At 44.0% G+C, this 15,886-nt stretch overlaps 1 protein-coding gene across 1 annotated transcript; it reads right to left on the reverse strand.

Moving 5' to 3' along the window:
- Positions 1-1,483: 1,483 nt before the first annotated feature.
- CNRIP1 (cannabinoid receptor interacting protein 1) lies at positions 1,484-9,177 on the reverse strand. The gene is made up of 3 exons (XM_030489033.1): positions 8,551-9,177; positions 7,706-7,850; positions 1,484-3,000 (listed from the first exon to the last, which is right to left on the reverse strand). Exons 1-3 carry the CDS (start codon positions 8,997-8,999, stop codon positions 2,836-2,838), a joined length of 759 nt encoding a protein of 252 aa, XP_030344893.1. The 5' UTR covers positions 9,000-9,177; the 3' UTR covers positions 1,484-2,835.
- Between the last annotated feature and the right edge of the window lie 6,709 nt (positions 9,178-15,886).

Below are 15,886 nucleotides of genomic sequence, written 5' to 3' on the forward strand. Positions count from 1 at the left end.
GCCAAGTATCAGTGCTGGTGGTATGAATACTCGACAAACACCGCTTGAATAATCTATTTAGGAATCATGTAAGGCCATCAATTTCTGTATGCTTAAACCTCATCTAGGGGAGAATGATCTGACAGCTGGTAAATGCCATTTCACCTGCCCCAAGATAAACTGTTAACCAGTCCTCATCCTTTTTATCACTGCCGCTGTTTGTAGAAGGGGTGCTACAAATCGTGTTCAGTCTCAGCATATGGAGCCTGCAAGACACAGTTGGTCTCACTGTTCTTTCCTTCCTTTTGAAAGCAACTCACTCCATCTCCAGGCTTTCTTGGCCACCTGCTGAACTGAATTGCTACAGGACTTGCTAGGATGTAAAAGAACCGCCCTATTTGGCATTAATATGGGCATGAGCCCATAATTCCCGTAACTGGGAAGAGTGTTTCCAGCTAGCTGAGAGCTAGGGCAGTGTAGGTCAAGGATTTCATAGAAACTGAACTCAAATTGAAGGTCTGTCTTACATTTACTAGGATAGAAGTTTCTCTGGTAATTTATTATCACACATATTTCTTGCTGATGTGCTTTCAGTTCATGTGTACAACCAAAATTAGGTTGCTCAGGGAAGCTGTGGCTGCCCCATCCCTGGCAGTGTTCAAGGCCAGGCTGGACAGGGCTTGGAGCAACCTGGTCTAGTGGAAGGTGTCCCTGCCCATGGCAGGAGGGTTGGAACTGGATGATCTATGATTCTATCTTCAAGGTCCCTTCTAACCCAAACCATTCTATGATTCTATGAAACCAAAGTATGCCAGTTGTTGCAGAATACAATTACTTTCTAGTAGTGCAGAGCTAGAATTGATTGACAGCTGGAACCTTGGTATCATTGAAGCCTGTTGTCTGGAACTTCTGCTGAAGTGCTGGCAATAACACTTCTGTCTGAAGTACAGATTTCATTTGAATTTGCTCAGTTCATTTTTTTTCATTTTGAAGAATTCTTTCTGTAATCTAGGAAAAACCTAGGAAAGACATTAACACAGAAGATTATTTCTAGAATTTCATCACAGTGAAATTTGCCTGTGTAATATTGCCTCAGAGCAGGGGTGCAGCTGGGTAGCAACCTGATCCAGTGGTGTTACCACAGTGTTACCGTCAGGTTCTTCTGTCTGTAGAAATCTGTAAATGGTCAAGCTTATTGATTAATAACTCAATTAAAGAAAATATTTCTTTGATATATCACTTGTGTCCTAAATCTGTACTTTCCATACTATGTTAGTGCAATAAAATGCAGCTGAACTTTATCAATAAGCTCTATTGAATGTTACCACATTAGCAGTCTGCATTCTAACACATTGAAGCTGTATTTCCTAAAAACTTTGGGTAAAGAACATGAGGTACTTTAGACTGGATTCTCAGAGAGCACTATGAACCCTCTCTGACTTTCTAAAACCAGTGCCTTTCTTGATACAGTATTTTCAACTCATTTAGATGGTCATACTAGGGAAGGAATTGTTTATGTCCTTTATTACAAAGATCAAAAGTCATGGTAACCATTTACATACACAATTTACAAATTATTCACAAAGGGAAACACAGATACGTGAGAACTGACAGCTTCAACCCAAGTTGGGGATGGAACAGTGTACTTGTTTCCTGCTTTTATTTACTGAAAGAAAAGATATGTTTGTTTTTTGTTGTCTGTATGTGTTAAACACTGATCTAGTGTTTGTGTAGCACCTTTAGTCATAACCATGCAAATGCTTACATGCTTACCTTTAGTTGAAAGAGTGCAGTGCATGTAGAAACATGCATGGGCTCTGTGCTCCTCACACTGCTGAGTGTTTGTTGGTCAGAAATCCTGTTGATTTTGGGTACAATAGTGGCCAGGCTTGAAAAAGTTGATTTGTAGGATTTAACTGTTTTGAGCAATGTGAGTTTAAAACAAAAATGAAGATTACCATCAGAACTCTTATTCTAAGAACTAAATTAAGTATGGCTGCTGTGTCCTTCAAGAATATACTGTATGATAGTAAGATAGATATTAGCCATGGTGCTAGGAGTCTTTGATACCACAGCTGGCTTATTGCTTTTCCTTCATTCAGGTTAGCATGTTTTATACCGTTTCCTGAAACTATTTCAGAGACTGGGAACTTAACAAAGAATCCTATTTTGAGAGATTTGGTCAATTAGCAAACTTCACAGAATATCTTAACAGCACTTACCAAAAGGGAGAATGGGTTTCCAAATCCCCTGGTATGAAAGCACAATATCAACAGTGCAATAGCTGCCATTTAGCTAAACCTACAAATATCCATAGTTTGCACGTTGTGCTGTCCACTGGGATGACGTGTACGACAAAATGCTTGAAGGAGCACACCGATTTAGGGGCAAACACAAATATAAATACAGAAATCACCCAGGTGATGTTGCATTCAAATTCTAAGCAATAAAGCAAAACACTTCTCAAAAGTTAAGTCTAGTGGAACCATTTAGTGGGAATAATCCAAATACTTATGACAGTATTATGATGGTATGACTTTCTACCCAGCTATCAAATATTCTTTACCATGAACTTTTCAGTATTCTCAGGATGACAGGTAAAGAATGTTGCAGATGCCATGGTAAACTTAATATACAGTAATAGGTAAAGATTTTAGTGGCACCACCTGTATATACAACACAGTTGTTGGAACCTTATGGAACAAAGCAATGTTACAGTATGCCTTTATTAAGGCTTCTTGCTGGTTTAAAAAGGTAGATTCCTCTTTAGGGAGATTGTCCAGCAGTATTGGTTTCACATCTCTTCAGTGTGAACCTGAATTCTCCCCTTTTTATTTTAAGCCACTGCTAGACTCTTCAGCGGAAGGTCTCTTTATTGATCCACATAAGACTGCGTGTTTCATTTGGTTTGCATTCGTACTCAATACAGCCAAAACTGTTACCCCATTGGCAATGATCCCGCTTGTGGTAGTTGTAGAATTTGACTTGCCAGACTGTTTCAAAAACGCCAATGTCGTTAAACTGCAAGGAAGAGGGAATATCAGTGTTAGTGAGCTGATTGTTTTGTTGGTTTCTTTTTCTTAACGAAACTGTGGAGCATAAAACAGCTGATGTAAGGGTTATTGTTCCTCAACTCAATAAATCAAAGATCTGAAAAGCCTGCTCTAGCAGTTGTAAAGTCTTTTATGCTGAGGCATAAATAAACAATGAAGGATCAGATTCTCCAGGTAGTATCTGATTGCGCTTACATCTGGAAAGGCAAGTCAGTAAAAATGTTCAAGTTCCCACGTGGATAAATGTTACTAACAGCAAGAATCAAAGCTATAATCCTTGGGATGACTCAGCAGCAGTTAGCCCAGTGATCTCCAAGTGGCTTGTATACACTCTACATCATGTAGCAGCAATCTGTAGTGATACAGGCCATCACTTCACCTTTATACCATACCTAGAGGCTGCTCCTTCTTTTGCTTGATTTGAAATCTTTAATGCTCTGTATTTTGTAGCCTTGTATTAGCAGTGTCTTGTCTGAGACACGCTGCTATTAAACCACTTACTCCTTCCCTGGGATTCTGTTCCACATTTTACATGAAACAAGCAAAATAAGTTCTTTGTGCATTTCTGTAATTGCTAGCTGTACTGTGAGAGTGCACTTTTCAAACTGAGGTATGAGTAACAGAAGCTAGGAAGGAGATAATCAGCGTGTTTAGCAGATAAGTGTCTAGTACAGTGAAGGAGTAGTGAGACATTGCCTGTAAGTTGTCTTAATTGTATTTGCAACTTTGGAGTGAATGAGACTATGGCTCTAGTAAATTCTGTAGAACAAAAATCTCCCCTTTTTATTTTAAGCCACTGCTAGACACCCTTACAACATCGGGAAAACCTTGTAAGTGAGGATTTCAAGGATAGATTATGATTTCAGTTCTAATGCTGATGCAAAATTTGAGTTTCTGTCCCTCAAGACCTTACAGAGAATCTGAAGTGTGGGTGTGAAGCCTGTATGTACTGCTGTTGGTCCCAGGAGTATGGCTTGATTGTGTTATGTTGTTAGATACTAGACATGGATTCAGCACTACTGAACGGCACTGTTCTTCAACATTTTTTCCTTTCAAATATTTCCATCACTCACTTTAATGACAGCTCCTTCACTTGACTGTTTTCCATTCCTATCATGTGCCTCGGAGCTGACCTTTGATCATCTGCCTATTACAATCCTACTTGCAAAGTCAGTATGAAAGCCCTTTTACACAGTGACTCTTCCTGAGTTACAAGCAGTCTTCTCTATCCAGTTTTCTCAGAAGGACGTGTAGTTTGTTGGGTTGTTTTAAATTCAAGATGTGGTTTGTAAGCTGCTGCTGCGTAACGGACATTGCTTTAAACCTTCCCCAGCCCACTGTGGTAAGTTAAATTTAGCCTTGACAACAGCAGGAATTGCTGTGTGCTGTTAGGGGAAGGTTTTTATTTGGCTCCAGTTCCATGTGTTACCTTAAAGGAATATCTGGAATATTTCTGCTCCTTCTTTTGACAAAGACAGAATCAGATGTACAGGCTATTTTATCTCTCCCAGCAACTAAAACCTTAATTAAGGTTTGGGGTTTTGTTTGTTTGTTTGTTTTTTAATTAATCATGTTTGATAGTAATCCTGATACACTCATAATGCAAGATAGTAAAAGTTAAGCACTTTGGATATTACTGTGCACAATCCAGAAAGAGAAATGGTCAGAGAAGAGCATCAGCCACCCTCAGTGTGGAAACTGAGGAATAAAAGGCATTTCTAGTAGCATTTGTAGAAGGTGGTATGATACAAGAACAGTGTTTCATTTCATTAATATGTGAAGGATCTGAATTTCAACAAGATAGAGGAAGGAAACAAATTCTGTCTTCCTCCAATGACCCAATTTTGCTGAGCTACCCTGAGTAGTTTGACTGCTGTTGGATTTCCCGGAGAAGGAACGAATTAATTGCAGAGCTTTTCTACTACCCTGTGCCTCCTCCAGCCCAGTGCTTAGCAGATGCAGCAGCTCTGTGGCATAATGAGCATTCTGCATCCCCAGAGCTCCCCTGAATTCCTATGGCTTCTGTGGCTAAATCCTGGCTCCTCCACTGGGCCTGTATATGGGCTTCCTCAGAGAGGAGGGATGGCCCTACCCGTAGGTCAGGTTTATGTCCCTGTCTGCTATTCTCTCTCATCCAGTACTATAGGTGAGAACAGTTATTTAATCATTCCTTCTGAATTTGCCTGCTAGGATGATATGATGACTATTTCTTACTGGGAATACAGGTTTAGCTTCTTTATTCAGTCTTAGTCTGGTCTGGCCAAGAATAAGATGAGAGGTTTCTAAATAAGTTTACACCATTTGCTAGGCAGTTTAACAGTTTCTGGATAGTGAGCATAACTGAGCATTCAGGTGACAGAAATGCATCCTCAGATTCTGGAATTCAGAAACAGAATTGTCGTTTTTCATGTATAAACTATGGCTGTAGCAGGTCAGATGTCTACTAGCCAGTTGAAGAAGGAGCACAAAGAATTATTTGTTTGAAGTTTTAAAGCATTGGAAAATAAATTCTTATGCACCTTTATGGACCTTGTGTCCTTCAGGAGTATCAAACCAGTGCTTAACTACAGGATTGACCTCACAGTCTACTTCTAATGTGAATTCAGATTTTATGCCTTAAATAGTGTCCTTATCTCCCTAGGATGTATCAGGATCCTGCCAGTTCTAGAAAAAGAAGTGGAGGCAGAAGTTCCTCATAGTTGAAAGAAGTAGGAAATTTTAAAGCCATATGTAATAAGCCCAGTTTTGAAGATTCAGGAACTGGGTATTAGAAGCAGTTTTCAGACTGGAGTATCCAAGGCTGGTTCCCTAAATCTGTTACAGCTTTGCCTAGCTGAGCAGCTAAATGATGAGTTAAACATGTAAATCCCAGTTGAGATGCCTATATTTAAGACATAAAAGTAACAATTGTGGACATCTTGCGTAAGTACTGAAGAACCTATCTATGAAGATCAGATCCTAAAAGGGGTTGAGGACCTGCTTAATGCTTGAAAATCCTATTGGCATCATGGTTAATATCCCAGGATTTGATTTATAAAAGCAACTGTTCAGGCAAATATTGTGGCTTCTCATTCTGATGCTGGAACAAAACACCTCAGAGCTTGCATCTGTAAATCAGACCCTCCTTGCGTTTCTTGTAATTGCTTTATTTGTGATTTGACTTGGTTTTCTCCATAAGAAAAGTTAAACATCCAGATTTTCAGGATTCACATGAGTGTTTCACTTAAGGGTAAAGGCGGCTATCAGAATAGGGATGCCTTAGTCAAAGCAGCTGGGTTTTGGGGACCACTGCCCTTTCACCTCCTGGTATAAGGACATTGTGAAACTTAACTGCAGTACTCATCAGTGGCATCCAGCAGCCCTGTTCTGCTGGTTGAGGAGTCATACTGGGCGTTTGGTTTTCCTGGGTGTTAAAAGGACGTGACTGTATAGGAAAGTGATTAGCCTGGACAAATACTTTAGGGTAGTCTTATTAACCTAAGATTATAAAGTAGTAACTGTTAATGTGATGTGGGTCTCCACAATTAAGTTAGGCGTGCTGTAATTATTAGAAACACCAAATGGAGATGTTACAGTTCTTATTCAGAGAGGGATTGCCATGCTAAATGATGACTGCAGAAAAAAATAGTGAAGGTAAAAGATCGAGATGAGATCTTGCATGCAGTGACCAAATGTGAGAAAAAGCTGAAATCTGGTGGGCCTGGCAAGCTCCTAGCGTATGAGAGTTGGAACAGACCCTTAAGAGAGCTTTGGATGAAGATAACTTATTGCCCCATTTCCCTTTTTTGGTACAGAAGGCAAAGAATAAACAGGAGGAATCCCTCAAAACTGTAATCAGGAGAGGGGGGAAAAACCCAAAGCAAACCAAAGCCAGAACAAAACAGACCTCCCTCTGCACACCGAGCATACCAGCCAGAGTGCTACAGAAATCTGTCTGCTGCTCTTCCTGTCTTCTGTCAGCTCTGCTGCCTTACAAGCTGGAGCTTTTGTCATCTCACTTTGATACCATGGCATATACCGATTCTGGCCCTTGGAGCTTCTCTTTAAGCTTAGGGTGAGGAGCCACTTGAATAAGAACTTGTTTGTGGATGCAGAGATAATGTGATAATGGAAGCATATGGGGAAAGGGAGAAAACAGCCCTGGGGAGGAGGATGTTGTTTTCACATGTGCTTTCAGCCTCTGGCAGGTCCTCAGGCATCCTGCAGATGGTAGGTGGAAGGGTGGCTAGTCACCCCTTGTGCTTGGGGCATGCTCTGCTTCAAAATACCTGGTGGTGCTGGCAGGCAAAAGGGAGGTCCCTGTATGCCAATGGCTTGGGATTGGATTCCTAGGCAGGGATCTTGGTGGGAGCTGCGTGATGTCTGTAACATCCAGCAGAAGAGACGAGAGGTTTAGCTCACATTGCTTCCTGCTGCAGCACCCGAAAGAGCTTTGCAGGTCTCTAGAAATCCCCCTACTGCTTCCTGGCCTCTCTCGGCTTCCCCTGGGGAAGGAGGGCTTGTGTTTTTTAGCTCTATTCTGACCAGCAGTCTTACTGACACAAAGAAAACAGGAGGCGGCAGCTGTGATCAGACTTCGTCCTGGAAAATTTCACCTCCACACCTCTCTCTGGGAAGTCAGCCCTCTGCTGCCGTCCCTTGTCTTCCCATGTCATGTTTGGGGAACCACATACCTGCATGTTGACCTGGATGGGCTGTCTCTCCCCGCTCTTGGTATGGGGCACCCCTTCTGTGTCGTAGATCCCTGTGTAAGAGACCACCTGTGCATCCCTTGATTTCTCTTCCAGTGGGACATTGACACCACCGATGCCCATTGTCCTGCAAAGAGACGGGATCCAGCCTTTCAGCAGCCCTGCACCCCCACTTCCCTGGCAGCTTGGAGCCAGCATGTGGGCTTGCAGCCTGGCAGGCTCTGTGCTGGGGGATGCCTCAGGGATTTTAGCAGGCCTGCAGGTGCTGCTGACTCACTGGGGCTCCTGAAAAATGTCAGGGCTTTGCAGTCCTCCAGGGAAGATGTCAAAAGGAAAGGCAGGAGGGGATGGATCTCGAGTAGCTGGGGAGAGGTTAGTCAAATCTCTTCTTCAGGGCTGCCCCTCCACCTGGAGCTGCTTCTCTACCTGCATCCTCCCTGGTCCCAGTGTCTGCTTTGCCATGCTGCACCGAGGCTTGGGCATGGTGTATCCCGACATACAGGTCCAGAGGGGCCTCTTCCCTCTGTGTCCAGGGCAAACCATGGGGAATGAGGAAGAAAAGGAGGTGGACTTGAAAGAGCTCTGGGGAGAAGGTGGAGAGGGAGAGAGGGGAGGAAGCAACTCCCAAACATGGCCTCTCTCCCGAGCCAGAGCGCTAGGAACAGCTGGCCAGGGACCGAGGAACGGGGCCACCAAAGCAAAAAGGCAGGGAGGGAGAAATCACGGAAACCCCGCGCTGTCAGTGTGCCAGGAAAAAATATTAAACCTCTAAAAATAAAGCAGCGGGGAAGGGAGGGCCGGCGGAGCCGCCCCGAGCAGGGACTTACGTGGCCTGGACGGTGCCGGGCCGGAGGGCCACCTCGATCTTGTACTTGGCTCCGGTCAGCAGCTTGATGGTGCGGTTCTGGCCGAAGCGCTGCCCGTCCACCTTGAAATACACCGCCCCGTCGTTGGGCTGGATTTTGAGGGAGACGCTGATTTTCACGAGGCCGGGAATGTCGCCCATCGCTTGTCGCCGGCGGGGGGAGTGCGGGATCTGCGCTCCTCTCGCCCCCTCCGCGGAAGGCAGCTGGCGGGAACAGGAGAGCGAGGCTGCGAGGGAGAGGAAGAGGAGGAGGGAGGAGGAAGAGGAGGGGCTGCCGGATCCCCGCCGGCCCAACCCTTCCCAAAAGCAACGGATGATATATATTTGTTTTTTCCCTCCCCCTAATCGCGACGCAGCATCTGGGCGGTGGATGCTCCCCCCCCGCTCCCTATCGCACGTTGGGGGGAACATTTGCAGCTGCTGCGATTGCAGCCGGTTTCCACTGAGTTAATCCGGCCCCGATTACTGCAGCCGTAATCCCGCCGGTCTTCCCAGAGGGAACGCGGAGAGCTCGGCAAGGCCGGGCGGCGCCGTTCAGCACCACGGGCGCGGACAGCGGCGCGGGCCGGGAGCGCCCCGCGGGGCTCCCTTACGGGCTGGAGCAGAGCAAAGACGTGGGTTTGTGGCTCTTCTCTCTCCCCGTATGGCAAAAGGTTTTTGTGAGCCACCACGCCTAGACTGCCAGTTCCTTGCTCCCTAAAGTTAACAGTTAACATCTAGTCTAGTGTTTCTATTGGGATTTTTTTTAGAATCACGTTGATATCAAACACTTAACAAAATTAAATGCATTGCTAGTAGCTTAACTATTAACAGATCATTATTCTTAAAGATAATTTGGGTAGCTGGCTGGATGTATACCACAAGAAATGAGCTCCACCAAATTAAGTCTTCTGAGACCCCATCTGGGCTCCTGCATTCAGCTCTCAGAGCCTTCAAGATGAGAAGGACATGGAGCTGTTGGAGTGAGTCCAGAGGAGGGACACAAAGATAGATCAGAGGGATGGAGCACCTCTCCCATGAAGACAGGTTAAGAGAGCTGGGGATGTTCAGCCTGAAGAAGAGAAGGCTCCCAGGAGACCATACAGCAGCTTCCAGTGCCTAAAGTGGCAGACAAGAAATCTAGAGAGGGGCTTTTTACAAGGGCGTTTAGTGGCAGGACAAGGGGAAATGGCTCTAAGCTCAAAGAAGGGAGATTTAGATTAGATATAAGGAAGACATTCTTTTCTGTGAGGGTGGTGAGGCACTGGCAGTGGTTTCCCAGAGAAGCTGTGGCTGCCCCATCTCCGGCAGTGTTCAAGGCCAGGCTGGACAGGAGTTGGAGCAACCTGCTCTAGTGGAAGGTGTTCCTGCCCATGGCAGGGGGTTTCGAACTAGGTAGCAATAGTTGATAGCAATCACTGGCAGCGGGGACTCCCCTATTGGGAGTTGTTACACAAATGCAGCCATTGCTTCTCCCACTGAACAGTCAAGAGTGAAACAAATGCTAGTAAAACACCCCCAGCGTATTCCTGTGTATGATGAGGTAGCAGCATTATCAACATTAATGTATGAGAAGAATCTTTTGGGTTTGATGAGTCACATAAGACCCTTGTAATGTCAAAGGGCATCTAGTCAAATAGTAAGTCGCAGAAACAACTCATCCCACAGTGGGGGCCAGCATTTGATCACGAATCATACACTGAACTCCATCAATTTGTTGCAAAGATCTTTTCTGACTTTAAAGGTCCATCAAAATCAAGTAAAATGAATCCCTCCAACCACTGTCAGGGTCAACAATTAATGGTCTTGAAAATATCTTGGAAGTTATCAGACAGAGGTTTTCAGATGAGAAAGCAGCTGCTGTATAGAGACACACATCTCATAACAGTATGGCTCCACAAAAGAAGACCACGTGTGCCTCTATCTTTTTTGAGAGTTCTCATTTTTCATTACATTCTGCTGAAAGTGCTGCATTTTTTGGCTGTTGAAAGTTTTGCCTGCAGCACTTCCCACTTCTGTAAGTTTAAATGTAATTCAGTACGAAATCACAGAGGCCTTACACATGAGGAATCCGATAGTATCACTTAAAGTGGCATGTGAAGAATAATGGCCATTGCCAGGGATCAGTATTACTCACCTCTTGGTCCAGACATATCATGTTGTAGTAAATTGTTTGTAGCTGAAGACATTGATTGCTATTAGTTTCCCAAGTACATAAGAGGTCAGATCTATAACGAGTATTTTTGCCCTTATTATTTCTGCCTGAATGGTCATCTTTCTGGATGCAGCTGTGACTGTATTCCAGACCACTATAGTACAAAGTAGCAAACGTAAGGGAGAACTAAAAAAGCCTATGTCTGGATTACATATGCATAGGTTGAGTAACTGGTTTACCATGTGAAAGCAAAACCTGGTGAGAGTAGAACATTTACAAAGAAGGAATTTTAAATGTAAAATTACCTTTCTTTTTATCAATCTGATATCTTTGCGTGAATCAGCACATTGACTTACTTGATCCTAGCAGATGCTCTTTATTAGTGTAGATCAAGGGGACAGATTAGCTTTGCTAAGTCTTTCTGGGAGGTTAGTTTTGTTGCTCCCACCTTAATGGCCATGACCAGCCTCACCTGGGGCCTCTACCCACACCTCTGCCCATGGGCCCTATTTCAGCTTGGCCCTAGGCTTTCAGTCCTTTCTTGAGTTATGTTTAGGGGTGCTGGTTTCCAGCTCTGCTACAGATGTATTCAGCCATGAATGCTGTTGATCTTGACCTGCAGGCTGACTACCTGGCTTGACCTTAGCCCATTCCCATGGAGGTGCCTGATGCTGGGGGCTGTCCCCTCACTGAGGGTGGTGGGATGGGCCTTGGCTGGAGAAACTTGTATCTTTCCAGTGCCCATGGCGATTTTCTATGGATTCCAGCCCCAAGGCTGCAGCATGGTTACCTGATATTAATTGCTTGATGTTCTGTAGGGAGCAAAGTACCTGCAAGAAGATGGAAGCAGTGCTCCCCAGGAGCACAGGGGAAATGCGCTGTTGTTTACAAGATTCAAAGCTAAATAGATCCTCAAAAGCTTAGGGCAAGGTTGCATTTCTGCTAAGCCACAGCAGTAATTTACTTCCAGGAACAAAGATAAATTTGTGCCCATCCCTCCATTCCCTACACCTACATTTAAGGGGTGGAGGTTGGAATCTTTAATGTCTTTGTAAAGCACAAAACTGCTTAATGTGGTGTTTGGGGTTTTTTTTCCCCAGGCCTTCAAAATCTACCTTTTGTTCTGGTATCTGAGGCTTCCTAGCCTGTTGTCTGGAGTCAGCAAGTTATGTTAAGCTAATTCCCTTCCCTTGGGCAGGAATGTTGTAGCACTCCCCTGTGCCCTGGCAAACCCCTTAGTGCTTTCGAAAGGGGTCCCTCAAGTGAGCTGAAGCCAGTGTGCTGGGCTATTCTCATCTCTTTTTCTTTCCGGAACAAGGAAATTCTTTTCACAGTGCAGCTTCAGCCTCCAAGACCTCTCTCTTGTGCCTAAGCCTTCCCTGCTGCAGCCACATTGCCTGCATGTATCACTGAGGGGCACTACTGTAGGGGAGAGGTGAGCATGTCACAGGTGGTGGTGTATGGATCTGAAGAAAAGCCAGAGCTAATATGCAGATAAAGCATGGCTTATGCTTTGTGCAGGTCTAATTTGTCTAGAAAACATTCTGGAAAAATCTGTTTGGTCTCTCGACTGCATCCACTCAATATGATCTCTCTAGGCATGATAATATGTCGACTGCATAAGAGTTTCAGTAATACTATTTATGCAGGCCTTCCTACTTGGAGTTAATGCACTAATCCTGCTGCATAGTTCCACAATAATTAAATGTGTAAAATGTGCATTGAGGTCAGAACAAGATGGTTCATTTATCATAGAATCATAGAATAGTAACGGTTGGAAAGGACCTTAAGATCATCTAGTTCCAACCTCCCTGCCAAGGGCAGGGACACCTCACACTAAACCATGTGGCCCAGGGCTCTGTCCAGCCTGGCCTTGAACACCACCAGGGATGGAGCATCCACAACCTCCCTGGGCAACCCATTCCAGTGCTTCACCACCCTCACTGTAAAGAACTTATTTATGACGGCCAACCCACAGTATTTAGATTGCAAGGTGATATAGACAATACCTGTATAGTCTTTCTATGCTTGCCCCTATTTGATTCCTTTCTTACCACAGTGCTAAATTTGGAAATGTTCTGGGTTTGGGTTTCTTTTCAAGACACAGAGCAAAGCCATGATCTCTCATTTGCTAAAAATAGCCACATATGTGTGATTCCATATGGAGTGAATTGGGCTGAGACTTACACCTGCCAGCTCTAAGTTTAATGCTGTAATTCTTTTGACACCTCTGCCTCTGCACAGAAATGACAAAGGGGTTTACTGGACTGTTAAGCTTGACTGAGTATTTGTCACCTTTGCAAACCACTTGTCTATTATTTTTCCCATCAATCATTTTGAACATACAGCATTTGATTGAATTTCCCTGAAAATGCAGCTTGATTTGCTGGAGAGATGCATATTTATGGAGAACTTGTGTGCTCTGTTAGATGTGGAGTGGGCTTATGGCGTTTACAGTGCAGCAAACATGTTTGAAGAGCAGCTATGCAAGGGCTAGTAGGGAGAGCAGTGAAGCTGATGCAACAAGCTGAGAAAGCACTTGTCTTCCTTGCAGCTGACACCTTTATTTGCGCAGGTGGGGTTCCAGTTTTCAGTATGAACACCCATCAGTCTCTCAGCTCAAGCAGATCCCTTGCTCAGATAAATGTAGTTGATAAATGATTGCAGGAGTGGACCCTGAAGTAGCAGAAAAAAAACCAAACAGAATTTTCTGAGGAATTACAGCAGCAAGATCTGTACAAGAACAGATCACTTACCAGTAAACTGAGCTGAGATCCTCAGCTCTGTTGCAGATTGTGCTGTTGTGACAAATGTTGCTAATCCAGCGTCATTTACCTACTCTGGACAGAAATGGAGAGAACAGGGTAAGTTTCCACAGCGCAGGTCACTTTCTGCCACACAAAGCTCTATCCTTCCCCCTGTGGAGAGCTAGAAGACATACAGCTCTTCCTCTCTCAGCCAGGTGCTGTTCTTTAGGAGTGGCATCACAAAGACAATGTGCACCAGCAGTCCGGGCTGTCCCTCACACCTGCCATGGCCACTGTATGGTTAAGGACTGTTTTGCTTCACGTGAATGATTTAGCTGGTCAGCACATTTCTGCCTGGGGGAGAATGAAATGTGGATTCCCCTGTGGTGATGTGTGATAAATGAAACCAAGCCTCAGTGTTAAAAGAAACGCATTGTTCCAGACGCATGTAAGGTAGAAGGGCAAAAGGAATAGCTGAGCTTTGAAGATGAAATAGCAACAATATAGAGAAGTGCTATAAACTATATATGTATATATATAAAGACTATAATTAGCTGATTGCTTCCAGCTAATGCTGGATGGAGATAGTTTTATGCTTTGACACCGGGTTGCTTAAGTAGCTAATGGTAAATTCTGGAGTCATTGGCTTGGTGCCACTGCATCTAGAAGTGCATTTCACACCTCCAAGGGCTTTTTATGCAGGTAAAAGAGAAACTGAGCTTTTGCAAAATTGTGGAGTCGGCATCCTTTTCTGTTTACATTAAGCCACTTTTTAGTATAAGATCATTTAGATATCCTGTTGAAGAGGATCTGTCCCTGGACATTTTATATCATCAATTTATTGTGCGGGGCCCTGTCATCCTGACTCAGCACAAACACTGAACCAGCAGGAGCACGAAAACCTATGGAAAGACTGCCTGCAGGGAGGAAAATGCTGGCAGATTCTTTTGTCTTTGTTCCACTCAAGCCATTCCACTTGGGGAGGGGTTTCCTTTCCTCAGGTCTAATGGTCAGCAAAGTAGAGACATAAGGAAGAGCTAACTGTGAGCCAATTCTTGGTCTCTAATGCTCACCCCAGGCTCTGTAGTATTATGGCCTCAAGGCAGCTAATAAGGGGATAGTTTGGCTTGCAGCGGTACAGTGAAAGTTATTTAATTTGAGTTGTCATTGTCTATGACCTGTAATTTTGGGTTATCAGAGGGGAAGGGGGTATCTTTTCCCAAAGATGGAACCACTGGAATGAAAGGGCAGAGAAGGAAATAATTCACCTTCTTAAAGCAAAAGGAATTACTGACCAAAAAGCCATTTTGTAGGAGCCTACAAGCTCCTGAGTCCACCAAGCATTTTAAGCCTTATAGGAAATGAAGGGAGCCTTCACAGAAATTTGTCTTGGGAAATTCAGTTAGATCATCTCAACTCTGGAATGCACCTTCAGTTCATTCCAGGTCCTGGGACTGGTAGGCAGATTCTTTACTGTAACTTTGACAAAGCTCTGTGATCACTTTTTAGTGATAAATTTTTACTTTTAGCTATTTCCAAAAAGCATAATGGTTTTATTAGCTAATGTGTGAGTTTCTGTCTCTAATAATTTTAGAATCTGTTGGCTGATGTCAAGTACACTTGACAGCCAGAGAATTAGAAAGCATAAATTGAACCTTTGATTTGCAAACCGCCTAATGGATGATTTGCTTGGTCAGCAACTAGGGCATTTAATAGCAATCAGATCTTCATGGTAGCATGATTTGCATGGACAAAGGAACAAGGTACCGAGACTCTGCAGGTTCTAGAAACAAAACCTGAGCAACCTGATAATACAGAAAATCATCACAAAAAAGGTATGCTTAGGGCAGAATGCACTGCAAAGTGTATTACCTGAGATTGCTGGTACAGACAGGTGCTCTGCCTGAAGATGAGACTGGAGCAGCAGCTAGTTGAGAAAGGTCTGGAAAGGAAAATCTCAATTCAAAGTGTGAAGAAACATTCAGCAGTTGGGATAGTGAAGCGCTAATACATATAACCAAGGAAGGAATGGAGTCTCGTGTGGGAGAACCACTAAATAGGCATCAGTGAGGAATAGCTAGAGAAAGTCTCTAAGGGTTCTTTGAACCCTCTGATCTTCTGTCACAGAACTTGTCGGATTTCTGTATACTTCTGAGTAAAGGCTGAGACAGAGTCAAATGCAGAGCAGGAATTTCTGACTGTGGAAGAATTCCTCCCTGTTTGGGGATGTTTAGAGGTGACAGATGGCATAACCCTGGGCCCAACCCTTCTCTGAATGGGCTTAGCTATAAAAGTGATTTGGAGTCTTGTGCGTGGGAGAATATTTGGCTCTTGGCAATGCAGCAGCCTCCTTATTGCTTCCCCTATACCACCATCCTTCTTTCTGTTTGGGAAAGAGGGATTGTGAGTCTGGTGTA

The sequence above is a fragment of the Strigops habroptila genome, chromosome 6 (assembly GCF_004027225.2).
Source record: "Strigops habroptila isolate Jane chromosome 6, bStrHab1.2.pri, whole genome shotgun sequence".
NCBI lineage: Eukaryota > Metazoa > Chordata > Aves > Psittaciformes > Psittacidae > Strigops > Strigops habroptila.

Excerpts from the sequence above, each read along its gene's own strand:
- CNRIP1 (XM_030489033.1), bottom strand. The coding sequence starts at position 8,999 with ATGTTCCCCCCAACGTGCGATAGGGAGCGGGGGGGGAGCATCCACCGC. Across the intron at positions 7,851-8,550 it reads CCCGGCACCGTCCAGGCCAC|GACAATGGGCATCGGTGGTG; the intron begins GTAAGTCCCTGC and ends GTCTCTTTGCAG. Across the intron at positions 3,001-7,705 it reads CCATCCAGGTCAACATGCAG|TTTAACGACATTGGCGTTTT; the intron begins GTATGTGGTTCC and ends TCTTCCTTGCAG.